General features: G+C 44.9%; 1 protein-coding gene across 2 annotated transcripts in view; it reads left to right on the top strand.

Moving 5' to 3' along the window:
* The window catches only part of LOC138566815 (aftiphilin-like), a 329,210-nt gene that overhangs the window by 187,170 nt on the left and 127,968 nt on the right, over positions 1 to 14,072 (top strand). For both annotated transcript variants that reach the window (XM_069644488.1, XM_069644487.1), the window contains exon 4: positions 1,992 to 2,118. In XM_069644488.1, coding sequence (XP_069500589.1) covers positions 1,992 to 2,118 — 127 coding nt within the window. The remainder of the gene's footprint in view (positions 1 to 1,991; positions 2,119 to 14,072) is intronic.

The raw sequence follows: 14,072 nt of genomic DNA on the forward strand, positions 1-14,072 counted from the left end.
GGCCTCCCTCTGGAACAGCCTTCCTGCCTCCCTGAAACTTGAGGAGAACCATCTCCGGTTCCGGAAGCACCTCAAAACCTTCCTCTTCGCTTCTGCCTTCTCTCTCCCTCTCCCCTGCTAAACCTGCTTAACTCCCCACTGAATTCAGCACTAAGCCTGCATCTGGGCCACTCTCAGCAACCTCGGTCCAGGGCCCAGCCACTCTCCACTTGCACTGCCTCCCTGGCTCCCCCTGCACTGTGGGACTGTCACTGTATCCCTACAGCCCCCTTCCCAGCACTTGCTCTGCACTTACCTCGCACTTGCCACCAGCTGGCCCTTTTTATTTACTATTTATTATTTATTATTTTTTACGCTACTTACCTTGTACTGCACTTTCCCCCCCACCTCCTCCCCCTGCACTTCCTCCTTTCCCCTTACCTCCGCACTTGCGCGATCTGAATGACACCTAGCCTAGTAGGATCGTTTGTCTGTCTTCCCCTTGTTTCCCTCCCTCCCTGCCTCGTCGCGCCTTGAAACACTTGTGTATAGGCGCGTTACAAATACCATATCATATCATATCATATCATTTCTGGTTGCTGCCAGGCTAGGCCCCGGCCCACTTAAAGTCCGGCCTCTCCAGTCCCCGTTCCAATACTGTAAACATGGGGTGTTCAGATGGCTTCTCCCATCTAGCCGCAGCTAACAGACAATACTGGTTCAGTAGAACATCTTACGGTGGTAGGTTTTCTGGGGGTAATGGGACTTGGGTCATTATAATAGGGTTTATGGAGGTGGGAAGTGTAAGGGGTTTTCCCCAAAAAAACACTTTGGTAAAATGCGGTAAGTTGTCCCATGCTGCCAGATGTCACGGATCCATGAAGATGTTGGCATCTGGTTCAGATAGGTGTTGGATGAACGCGCTGCACTACCGGGGTCACAATGTGTACCTTGCATCCCATCAATAAAGCACCATCATAGGGTAGCATATGCTCTCCAATCCCCATGAGAAAATGAAGTCACCCTAAATCAGCAGGAGACCACACTGGAGGCTTAGTTGCAGGAGACCAAATAGGCATTTGGTCTATGGGGTTAATGGCAAGCCCCTTCCACCAATCCTGGCTTTTTAGTTAACATCAGTGGCAAAGTTGGGGGGCAGGCTCGGACTGGTTTATATGGAAATAGGGCAATGCCCGAACCAAAAACGCAAAATGCTAGTGTGGGACAGTGTTTAGGGTCAAAGTGGGCCCGTTCTTTGGCCAATGTTTGATAAGTTACTTCAATATGCAGCTAGTAGTTTTGAACACTGTGACTGAATGAATATTCTTTAAAATGCACAATTTTATCCAAAAAACACCCGCTTGGGTACTACTCAAACAGGCTGTCAAAAAAATAATGAATTGCCATTTTCAACTGTGGGCCACTTTTTCATTGGTGCCCAAGACAATTTTAGGCCTCAGTCCGACCCTGCTGGGGGGGCAGCCGCTACTCCTCCAGTTTCCCAGTACTCCTTTCAGATAAGGATGCACCCCACCCCAGCCTACAAAGTAGTGAAACGGTATTGACTGGTTTCAATGTACAGCCCTGTGCGCCCAGAGACCCTGCCATCCACTGGCCAACAGTGCTTTGCATTCTGGGACTTGTACTTTCAATGTTCCCATTATAAGTAAAGTCCTTCGAAGCAAAGTGCTGTTGGATTACACATCTGTACTAGCTGATGGTGTAATGTTATTGGGCATTTGCATAGCGCCTTTCACCATTGGTATGGCCTCAATGCGCTGTGGGTTGAACACCCTTTGGGCCCGTAGTCCAGGTCAGTGGAGAAAGTAGGGCAGTAAATAGTGCGTGTGTGTCAATCATGACACTGCCCGATTGTGGAGGTCTGCGAGTGTGCTCTGATTTTGTATGTGAGCCAGGACCGCTGAGTGCAATGAAGTAAGCTATTTCTGTAAGAACGATGTCTTTCCATTAATGTGTGTTTTTTTGTTATTTTTTTATTTATTGCAATCTAGGCAAGCTGCGCATCTTTTCGAATCCTTGATAGACCGGAAACATGCTTTCGATCTAAGGATAAAATGGTCCGGGTCCCATTCTCAGAAGGCTTGCCTGGCCTCCCTCCACATAGACCCAACCAGGACGGTGAGTAGCAAATCCTGCCATCTGTGCCCAGACCCTGCAAGGAGACCAGTGTCAGCTGTCACTCAGGAACTCATCCATTCATGTTTTATCATTGGGCCTCATTACGCGGTAGGCGGTAAGGGATTACCGGCACCGGTAAGGGCACTTGTGCCGGTAATCCCTTACCACCCTATTCCGAGGTCCCTTAGCGGGTCCCTTCCTCAATGCCTGGTTTTACCAGGCGTTATGGAAGGGACCCGTTAAGGGACTTCAGAGCTAATATCGGGCCCGTTATTAGCTCCATCCCCATTCCCATTGAGCCCTATGGGTCCTCAAATGGGAATGGGGAATGGTTCCCAGAATGGGGACTTACCGGGTCCTCCAAGGTCGGAATGACCCGGTAAGTCCCTATTCCGGGAACACGGACCCGGAATGCGGCAAGGGGGTAGCCCATTGACTTTCTGGCACTCCTAGTCCTCCATTTGGAACAGGAAAGTCAAAACGACAAGTATCAGAATGCAAAGAAAGAAACAAGACTGCATGAACAACTCCAATAAGATCCATGCCGGGTTTTCAGGATACCCCTCATTAATATTCATGAGATCAATTTGCATACAATGATTCTAAATGTATGCACATTTGCCCTCATGAATATCGATGGATATCCTGAAAACCCATCAGGATTCCAGCCCTCGTGGCCCAGAGTTGGACAACCCATGTGAGTTTGTCGCCTGCTGACAGTTGAGACGGCCATTATTGACATGTGGTTTATTTCTTGCCCCAAAGGGCCATTTAAAGTATATATATATGTTGGAACTGTTTTATTTGTGAGCAACAAGAGCCGCAACAGCACCTGCTCTGTTCTGTATAAGAGAAGGAGTACACAAGTTTTCCATAGCTCAGCTTAACGACCTCAGTCATACCCACTTGCTTCCCCGCTGCAAAAGTAACATTTTTAGTTTCCCTCTAAAGTCCAGGGGGTTTTCTACGTGTGAATGTACCTTATTTGCCAACAAGACCATTATCATTAGGGGCACCTTTATCAAGTACTGTTTACAGCCAACAACATTTTGCATGCTAGGACTTGTAGTTTTATTTTCACATTATTAGTATGTGCCTTCAAGTCCCAATATGTGGGTTATCGTTTTTTATTTTCACTATTCAATTGCTAACAACAATTCATCCTTTAGATGTCCTGTGCATAAAGAAGCACTGATTATGCAGGCAATTATGTGTTCATTTCACAACGTTAAATTGTGACTTTCATTTGTCCTAACACGCATTCCATCCACCTTCTGATGTTGGCATTTCACACATTGCACAACATGTGTACTTCCAGGTATTAGCTTTTAAGCACAGCTTTTTTATCTGCGCAGTGTCAATCTAAGCTGTTGCAGTAGAGCATCCCTCATCCGAGATCCCGGAAGAGATCCCGGGAGGCAGCCAGCGACACCATGAGAGAGGATTGCAGTGTCCCCGACCCCTGAAGACCCAGGTTTCTCCCTAGGTTCAGTGGCGTTCAGTATGCACTGCCCACTGCAAACCACATCCATATAAGAATATCTTTCGGTTCGTATTTGTGGCTTTAAAGTGCCACCGAGGAGCCAAAACCAGTGGTACCGCTGAAGCACCACATCTGATCCAAAAATGATGGCGGCGACAAAAGCAAAAACTAGTAGCTGGGCTGTAAGCCAAAGCTAATGCAGTTGCCAAAGATAACTGTGATGCAAACCCACAACCTGTATGCCAAAACCAGTGGCCAGTCTAAAGCACCCCCTTGGAGGCAAATCTGTGAAGCCACATATGAGCCAACACTGATGGTAGTAAAAGCCACCGATCAGCAAAAACGAATGGTGGTTCTAAAGCACCCCATGAGCTAAAGCTGAGCATAATGAGTGTAGTTTACACGTCTATTACATGAAATAACACATTCTATTCCTGCCATTACAACCCACATCTCTATGCATTCTAACATTTTGACCTCAAACCACGTATGAGCCAAAAGTGAAAAGACACATCAGAAAGGGCCCCAGTAGCATGAAGGGGTATTGAAGGGATTCCAGTGGAGAGCACAATGGTGCTTCAGTGAGCTTCATCCATGAAGGAGTCTGTATAGTAGGCTTTGCGTGTAAGAGGAAACCACCATGATCCCTAATTCCCCTTCCCTGTCCAACTAATGGGAGGGACTCTGTGTGAGTGGGCTTAGTCACTTAATGGGCAAGATAGCTATAAGGGGCCGAGGTGATGGACCACACTCTGGCGTGGTGTAAATTGGAAGCTGTACCTGTAGCAGCAATCCATCATGAATTGGGTCTGATTGCACTCCAGGCACATATTGACTGGAGGTTACTTCAGTTATATGAAAGGGTTCTTTCTCCTGCTACAGATACTTTATTTGTTAATCTCCAGGAAGAGCTGGGCAACAACGAACTATGATACTTTGTTATTAGCTATTCATTCTTGGGAGGAGGAGTTAAGTCTCCTTGCAGGCATAACTAAAAAGAACGTTTTTGAAGCAGACTGGATTGTGAATAGAGCAGTAATAATGAAATATCTTTTTAACAATTTTGTTTTGGGAATTAAACATCTTAATGTGATTTCACTTTACTTATTTAAACATCCATCTCAGGTTTTTAGAAACAGTATTTTAATAATTAAATGTAACCTTCAACCTACCAAAGAGGTTCCAAACAAATGAGAGACTTTGGGCCTCATTACGAGTCAGCCGGTCCGGAAATAACGCTGGTGGTAAATCCGCCACCACCATTGTTTCCGGACCGGCTGATTAAGAGTCCTGCAGGTGGGAGGTGTCACTCCCGCCAGGTCTGACCTGGCGGGTTTAACACCACCCGCTTGCAAGCAGACATGGAAACACCGACAGCCTGGTGCCGGTGTTTCCACTTCCCCATTCCCATGGAGTCCTATGGAAAGTAGCAGTTCTGAGTCAGAAGGTGAATGGACTCCGCTGCAGAAGAGGAAAAAGACAGGGAAACAGAGCAAGGATTTTGTGAAAGACCCAATAAGACAAATCAAGGACATAAAGAACTTCCTGACCCCATGCCACAAGAATGGCAAGTATTCAGTATGGGAGCACCTGGAACTTTATGAGCAGATGATGGCCTCATTCCAGATCAGAAAGGATGTGAATTGTATAGCATTTGCTAAATGGACATTCTCACCTGAGTACTCCAGTTTCTTTGCAGGACTGGATGACCAGAATCATTATAAATAGTGCACCTATAAAGCGGCCATTTTAAAACATTTCTCCTCAAACAGAAACCCACAGAAGGCTTGTAAGGCTGCATGTAATTTTCAATGTGGGGAGGATCAGGCGCCTATGGAGTGTGTGTAGGAGTTGAAGCAGGCAATTGCTCAGACTTCATGGCGGGTGAACACAAATAGTAGGAGGTTCATACATATTTGCACGTGCTCCACAAATATATCATGACTCAGGTAGTGCCTGACCTTCACAAGAACAGGAGCCTGTATTGGGGTGACTGGACAGGCTTCCAGGATCTATGAGGTCCAGAAGCCTACTGGGAGTAAAGAAAAAAAAACATGTAACACCGCTGCTGCTGCAAAGGTGGCAGAAGTAAAACAACCCCTCCATTGGATCTCGAGATGGTGGGCCTAAAAGTAACCCTCCTGCCAACAAGCAAAATGGAAGGCAGAAGGGACCCTCAGACCCGGCCCAATCGAATGGGGTCCAGAACAATGATCCCTCAGAACCTGCCACCTATGTTAGCTCTAGATACAAGGATATTAAACCAATTATGGGGTATGTATGCACTCCCCCAGCCCAAGTGTGGACCAATCTGGTAAGAACTGCCCCAGGAAACTGCCCTCCAAACCTCTCACAGAAGAGAAGTATCACTCCACCTCCCAATCTGAATTTTTTCCCCAGATATCCCCCGAAATAGAACTTCAAAAATAATCCTCCTCTCTCTTCCCAGTTCCAGGCCAATAGATCCCCGAACCAGGGAGAAGGGAGATTCAGGGTGCAAAATAATGGGGGAAATTTCCAGTACCCTAGCTACTCCAGGAGAAGGGGCAGTTGCCCTTTTTGGGAGCAACAGAGGTACTACTCGAGACCTCCCTACAACCCAGAAAAGGTGTTGCAGCTGGAGCGACAGCTCCAGCAACTAACCGATGATCTGGGGCACATGCTGAGGGCTCAGTCCAACCTTCCACCTAACCCTACTTCCCAGCATTCCCCAAAACCCAGGTCTGATGCCCCAGTGTGGAAATGACAGGAGGAAATGTCCAACAAACCACAGGTTCCTGTGGAAGGGGCCCGGGTGGAGGAGAGATGCCAAGCCCTAGTGGTAGCTTCCTTCTCACCCAAACAGAAACCCTGAACACCTGTCAGCCTGAAAGTGTCTCTTCAACCTCTAAAGAAAGTTAGAACCGAAAGAGCAAAGGGTAAGTGGGAAAGGCCAGAGAAAAACCCACTTTGTGGAGGAGATCAAGTTCATCCCCTTTGAAAGAGAACACTTCCTGGACGACTCATGTAAGCAGACTGTCTCTTTTAAAAATAGGGGGATCCCTCCCAAAGATAATGGGTCCCGGAGTGGGACTGGGAAAGTATGGAAACCGACCCAGATCAAGAAACTCTTCAACCCCAAAAAAACAAGCCAGACAGAATTGAAACTGAGGGGGTGTCCTTTCCACAAACAGGTTCTGAGAACTACCTCCAGGTAAAGAGGGACAGCAAAAAATCGGGGGAGAAAGGGAATTGGCCAAATCTGCCCATTGTTAGTTGCAAAATTTTCTTTTTCTTCACAGATTCCCGATCTCCGACACAGAAAATCACCCAAGATCACACAGTGTCAGAGTTAAATAATAAAAGAATGACCACTGGGTTGCCAAATAATTCACAATTTCTTTGAACCCTGGAGGAGAAAGAAGGCTGAATCTATGCACCGGTCAGAGTGCAGGGTCAGTGTGAATTATCAGCCCTGGTGGACACTTGATCCCAAGCCACCCTCCTGTCCAAAAAGGCCTTTGACCAATTACACTCAGGACAGGGGAGGGCACCAAATTGCCCTCACACCACTTCCAGGACAACTCCAAAATTTCGACAGGAATGATATTTCCATCGAAGGGACTTCGGATCTAGAAATAAAAATTGTACGGCAAAGAGTAAAACATCCGGTGATAGTCGTGACTGCAGAGGGCACACCTTGTTTACTGGGGTACGATATCCTGGGGAGGTTATCACCTCTGATTGACTGTGTGAACAAGATCCTCTGGACCCAAACTAATCAGCCTATAACATTAAAAATGAGTGCCAATGTAAGCAGGAATGTTACGTGTCCTTTAATTGATCAACTTTCAGAGAAAGCCGAAATTCCATTTCAAGAATAACCAAGTCCCAGACATCACTGTCATTTCTGTAGGAGAACAAACTGGTGATGGGAACCCTTCTCCATTCTTGAAAATCAACCTTCCTCCCAGTTTTAATTGGCAATCCACACTGAAAGGGTGTCCCTTACACCAGTCCAAAATCCAAAGAAACCTTGAGTCCCGTGAAACCTGACAAGGAAGAATCTGCTCAAAGTTTGACAGACATTCAGAAAAAGGGCGAACAGCTGTTTTTCCCCATTCAGTTAAATGAGGGGGAGGAGCCGGTGCTCGCTAGAGTATGCCTGAATAATGGAAGGAGCTTCATCACCAAATAATTATTGAGGAAACTCCCAAAAGACCAGACCATTCGCACATTTAAATTAATTAACAAATGTGAAGTAGATGTGGAAACCCTGAATTCCAAATATCTCCTGCCTAGCAGGTGTATGCTAAACATTTCCATTGACAACAAAAGTATAAAGCATAATTGTTGGGTCATGAGAAATGTCTCTTCTGCCTTTTATCTGGGAAGTGATATTCTCAACTGATTCACAATTAATTTGGACCTAATTAATAATAAAGCCTGGTCCTGACTGGGGGGTGGGTAACCCCATGGGTTTTGATAACAAAGAAAAAGCATTCCGGTATTCCGGTCTCCTCAGTTGCTGCCTTATGCAGTTGAAGTCATGATTGGTTATTTATAACGAGTGTAATACCCGGAGGTTTCTAAGCGCGGACCGGGGCTCGAACCTGTGTTGCTCCGTGTTGTCTTGCTTCCAAGGGGAACACGTTGCCCATAAGGTAAAGTGTGATAAGAGGTTACCATCCCAGGATAGGTGCGACAATTCACGGTTCCCCTCAAAATTAAGCGAGGACAGAACCTCAAACATCGGGACGCCTATATACATTTAAATTCCCATATCGAGTAACACGGTTTGTATTTAAATCCAACACCTCTACTAGACTTAGAACACAACACCATTCAAATATTGGTGGATAACACTGACCCTTGAATCATCACTTTGGGCTCAGATACCTTTATTGGAATGGCGGTTGATGCCCAACATTATTCTATTGATTTAGATAATAAAATCATGGGACCAATCCCAAACAATAGTTTCGACATCATCGATGGTATTCCTCCCAAAAATATTTTTACTAGGCATGGGGGGAATTTTATGGATGGTCTACTCATCCTGCCCCTGCAGGGTGGAAGAGGTGACCTATGACATTAGGAGGGAGGAGCTAGGGTTCAGAGTCAAGGAACACTACCTTGAATCCCTGGAACCTACTGTCCAGGTCAACACCATCAAAAGAGATCTCTCCACCCAACTGGAGGATACTGTTGAAATTGTCAAGCCCAAGGTCTTTATAGGTTTCAAGCAGATGGTCGAGGAAAGGATCAATCTTGCGGATGCCAGTGAGAATGAGGAGCAAATACAAAATCAGAAACTAGTCTTCCTGGAATTCCAAGATATCTTTTCAGTGGACTCATACGACTGTGAACGCACATCCATTCATTCAACCACCATATCCACAGACCCAAAGATGGCTCCAGTATTTGTGAAACAATGCTGCTTACCTCTCGCGTCCTTGGAGTCACTCACAGACATTATTAAGAACTTAGAATTCCATTAAATAGTTTGTCTGATCCACAGTACCTTCAACAACCCAGTACGGGGGATACTCAAACCAAATGGCCAATGTAGACTATGTGCACACCTGAGGGAGTTGAACAAATGGGTCCGCATGTCAAGATGTTCCCTTCCCTATATCAATCAAGGGCTGGCCCAGATCCAAGGGTTAAAGGTGTACACCGCCATTGACCTGACCAATGGTTACTGGACAGTATCCATGATTAGGGAAGACCAGTACAAGCGTGCGTTTACCTTCGGGTGGGCAGCAGTACACGTGGACCCGTACCCCCTTTGGATACATAAACTCTAGCATTGAGTTCAAAATCTTCCTACATAAGGCCATACCCAAATTGGGCAAAAGGGGAAACCTGGCCTATGTAGATGATGTTCTGCCAAAGAGCTGAACTGTCGAGGAACATATAGCAGGAATCTGCTATGTTCTGTACCAGTTGCAGAAAGCCAGAGTGAAACTGTCCTTTCAGAAGGCACAGTGGTGTAAGACCCGAGTGAACTTCTTAGGGCACGAGAACACTCCTGAGGGTCTTAATTACCAGGCGAGGAAGGTGGAAGCTTTACTGAAATTAAAGGACCTTACTACTCTGTGAGAATTAAGAAGCCTTCTTGGACTCACTAATTATAGTCGTAAGTTCATTGAAGACTACACAGAGGTCACTCAAATCTTGGTCCATACAATAAAGGCCGGAGTCAAGTGCGAGTGGGTTCCGGAAGAAGCAGAGGCAGTTAAACAACGGAAAGGAAGCCGTTCCCAGGCTCCTTGTTTGTCTTATCCCATAAAGAACAAGGAGTTCTTCTTAAAGACAGGGTTCTCAGATAATTGCCTAACAGCAGTGTTGTATCAAAAGCATGACAAGGTCAACAAAGTCATCTCGTATGCGAGAAAGTCTTTTTCTTTTGTAGAGGAAAAATTCAATGACTGCGAGAAAGCACTCCTGGCAACGGTATGGGTGTTAAAGAATTACCACTCGTTTATCCCAGGGGAGCACATCATTGTTGAGACCCCTCACCAACCCTTGCAATATTTACAAAGTGACAGAATTCGGGTGGGGAACGTTAGTAATTCCAGAATTACTTTCTGGATTCTGCCCATGCAAGGCTTTCCTGTGGAGGTCAGATATTGCCAAAACAAGAAGAGTCCCCTAGCGCAAGGGTTGGTGGAATTGCATGATTGTGTTCAAGAAAACTGTCTCAAGGACGACAGTCTAATAACCAACGACAACATGGAGGGGCACTTAACTTCCCCACACAAGGTCTATGAAGAAGACACATGTCAAGCAATACCCACAGTTTATCAGATTGGGTGCTTCTACCATGTTGATAACACCAGGGGAAATAACTGGTGGCTGGCATTGAGAATGCCTGGGTGAATGATATCCCGGATCCCTCTGCTGGTTACAAAATAGGACCCAGAAGTAGTCAGATTGCAGAGTTGATGGCCGTTCATCAAGTAATCCTCTCTACAGTGTACCACCAACTCAATGAACTGGTCAAAATCACTGACTCTGATTATGTCAGGAATAGGTTTGTGGAGAACCTGATTAACTGGAAGAATCCAGGCATGCTTTGTGCCAACAATAGACCCCTAAAGCATGCCAAACCGATCCAGTCAATTGATGATCTGGTGACCTCTAATGAGATGACTGTCTATTGGAAGAAAATGAGAGGTTATTCCAAAATAGAGGGGTCAGATAAGACTGGGAATGACCTGGCTGACTAGCTGGCTAAAACCAGAGCGCTGCAGGGGGATTTCATAGAAACTGAATCCCCGCTGGGGGAAATCCAAATGGCTGCTGTCACCAGGTCACAAATTCGTGTTAACATCGAACTCTCGTCTGCCCAGTGGAGGAAAGATACCCCAGATGCAGATTGGATCACTGCACAGAAAGAGGACAGATCGTTGGGAAATTTTATTGACACATTGAAGGCCCCATGAGCTTTCCTCTAACAGAGTCGGATGATACAGGTAAAGAGGATCTCTGGGTTTTGATGATGTTTTCCAAGATGTTCTGGATCCAAAACAGTTTGTTGGTAAGGAGAGCCTTATCTGGATGTGACCAGTGGGTGGCACCTACCTCATTCCGAAGCCTGATGTTGTACCACGCCGGTCATAGGGGGTTTCACACGACATTATAAATCTTGCTGGAGGTTGCCTACTGGCCACGCATGGGCCAGGACCTTGACACTTACCTAAAGCGGTGTCTTTTGTGTGCTCAATTTCAACCCATTTCACTCACACACAGAGCTCTCCTACAAAAAAGGGGAATGACACTGCCTTGGTCAGATTTGCAAGTAAATTTCATCGGGACAGTGATTCACTCCTCTAGAGGATCAAGTACATGTTGGCTGTGACATGCTTGTTCACAAAGTGGGTTAAATGTCTTAAAGCCCTGAATTGTTTTATTTTTTTAAATTGTTTTCAAGGTTTTCAAATAGGTAAAATATACATCACCAAAAGTTCAACAGTGTATAAAACATAACACTCAGCATTACATAGGTAAGGAAATAAAAGCAATCCGAAGTATGTAGAAATATTGAAACATCTCAGACAAATCAAAACAAATTTCCAACCTTTCTCAAAACAAAACATCTAATCACGACCTTACATATTGAAAATGACAACACAGAACAATACAAAAACATAAAGACATCTCACAGACTACACGGACCAGAACAAAAACAAGACTGGGGGAATCCTCAAGTAATGTACATATACATTATCAGGCAGTCAGATCCAATAGGAGCAACTAATCCTCAGATACACAATCACCATATAAATCCGTAAACGGCTTCCAAAGAGCTTGATACTTATCTTCCTTTCCTTGCCTCACAAACATCACCCGTTCAAAGTTTGATAATACTAACAAATCATTAATCCATTAATCCAATTCTCTACTCTAGGCTTCTTCCTCGTCTTCCACACCATCAGTACTTGTTTCACCGCAACCAAAAGTGCTTTATGAACCCATTGTCCATATCGACGAGCAACCGCACAACGTCCCTTAGCCGATAAAAGCAACACCTGCATAGGCATCCTGGGAAAACATATAGACAAGATCGCCTCTAGTCCAATACAGATGCCCCAACACGTTCAAATGAATCAATCTCAACCTGAGATCCAACTTACTTCTAAACCCTACACCCCACATAGATTCCCACTCCTTTTCCGTAATATCACAACCCAACTCCTGTTTCCACCACTCCAATGCTTTTCTTCCAGCATCAACATCCTTAGAACATACCGGCATCAAACTAGTATAAGTGCATACCATCCGTGGCGATGACATAAGAATTTGACCACCCGCTGATACCTCTTCCAATGGACCTGTCAACATTGCCAATCTCACACCCAATAGTGCTTTCAACTTCATAAACCTACTCAGTTCCCTCCCTGCCAAACAAAACGTCCTCTGCAACTCTTCGAATGACAATATACAGCCATCACGCACCACATCCCTGACACATAAAATCCCTTTCGAGACCCAACTTCTCCAACATAAGGGCTTACTGGCGATTTGCAAGCTCGGATTAAGCCAAATAGAGGCTCCATAGTGCATGTACAAGTTCCCTTGAAAAATACTCAACCACCACACCAAAACTTCTTTAGTCACAGTAATAGCCGGTAGTCTACTACCCCTCCCAGGCAGTTGTCCCATTGAGGCAACAGCATGTAATGGAAAACCATTCAATTTACATCTTTCAATTAGCACCCAAAAGGGCTCTGATCAACCCCCATCGAAAAATAGTATGCTGCCTTTTTTAAAATAAACCCTTTATAGTAACGTTCCAAATCTGGGTATCCAAAACCTCTGCATTTAGTACTACGCATCAAAATATACTTTGGAATCTTAGGCTTTTTCTTACCCCCCCCCCCCCCACAGAAAGTTTTGAAAAACCTGATCAATACTAGCCAGCATCTTTTTAGAAAATTTCAAAGGCAAAGATTGCACAACATAAAGTACCTTTGGTAAAAGAGTCATCTTAATAGCGTTCACCTTAGCCCAAATCCCCATCGGTAATCGTTCCCACTTTCTAATATCCTTATTCAAGGTAGCCACAAATTTTTCTACATTGAATTGCACCATTTTTTTGACATCCTTAGTCAGGTAAACACCTACATACCTCACATGAGATGTAGTCCATTTACAACGCCAATCCAGAAAATAATCACGCACACAAGTTCTAGCAATTGGAAACACCTCAGTTTTGTCCCAATTAATTTTATGTCCAGACAATTTACCCACCCTATCAAAGATACTTTTCAGAATTACACCACCCCGTTCAGGATTTGTAAGAACCACCACCATGTCATCTGCATACGAAAGGACTTTAAACTTCCATATGACCAAATTTTAGGCCCCTAATACCTCGTTCCCCACGTATATATGCCAAAAATGGCTCCAAAGCAAGATTGAACAAGTAGGGTGACAACGGGCACCCTTGCCTTGTCCCTCTAGTCAACCCAAAAGCCTCAGACAAAACACTGTTCACCCAGATCCTTGCCTTGGCACCACGCTGAAGAAAACTGATTATCCCTAGAAATCCACTCCCCAATCCCATCCGCCTCAATGTAAACTGCAAAAACTTCCAACTCACTCTATCAAACGCCTTCTCCACATCCATAAAAATCAATGCCTTGTCCGTCAGATCCTTCTGTCTTAAACTCATTATATCAATCAAAGAAAGTTCTAATATTATCATACCCAAATCTGTTCCGCAAAAAAACCCACTTGGGATGTATGAATCAATTTCCCTATACAGCTTTCCAACCTTTTAGCCATAACCTTAGCAAATAACTTCACATCCACATTCAGTAATGAAATGGGTCGATAAATGCTACTATTTTTTAGATCCTTCCCCTCTTTCGGTATCAAGGTAATCATTGCCTGACACATCGACTGACATAGATCACCTTCATGTATAAACATATTAAACAACCGACATAAAGTAGGAGCCAAATAAATTCCAAATTTCCTG

The sequence above is a fragment of the Ambystoma mexicanum genome, chromosome 2p, assembly GCF_040938575.1.
Source record: "Ambystoma mexicanum isolate Mex_15411 chromosome 2p, UKY_AmexF1_1, whole genome shotgun sequence".
In the NCBI taxonomy this organism is placed as follows: Eukaryota; Metazoa; Chordata; class Amphibia; order Caudata; family Ambystomatidae; genus Ambystoma; species Ambystoma mexicanum.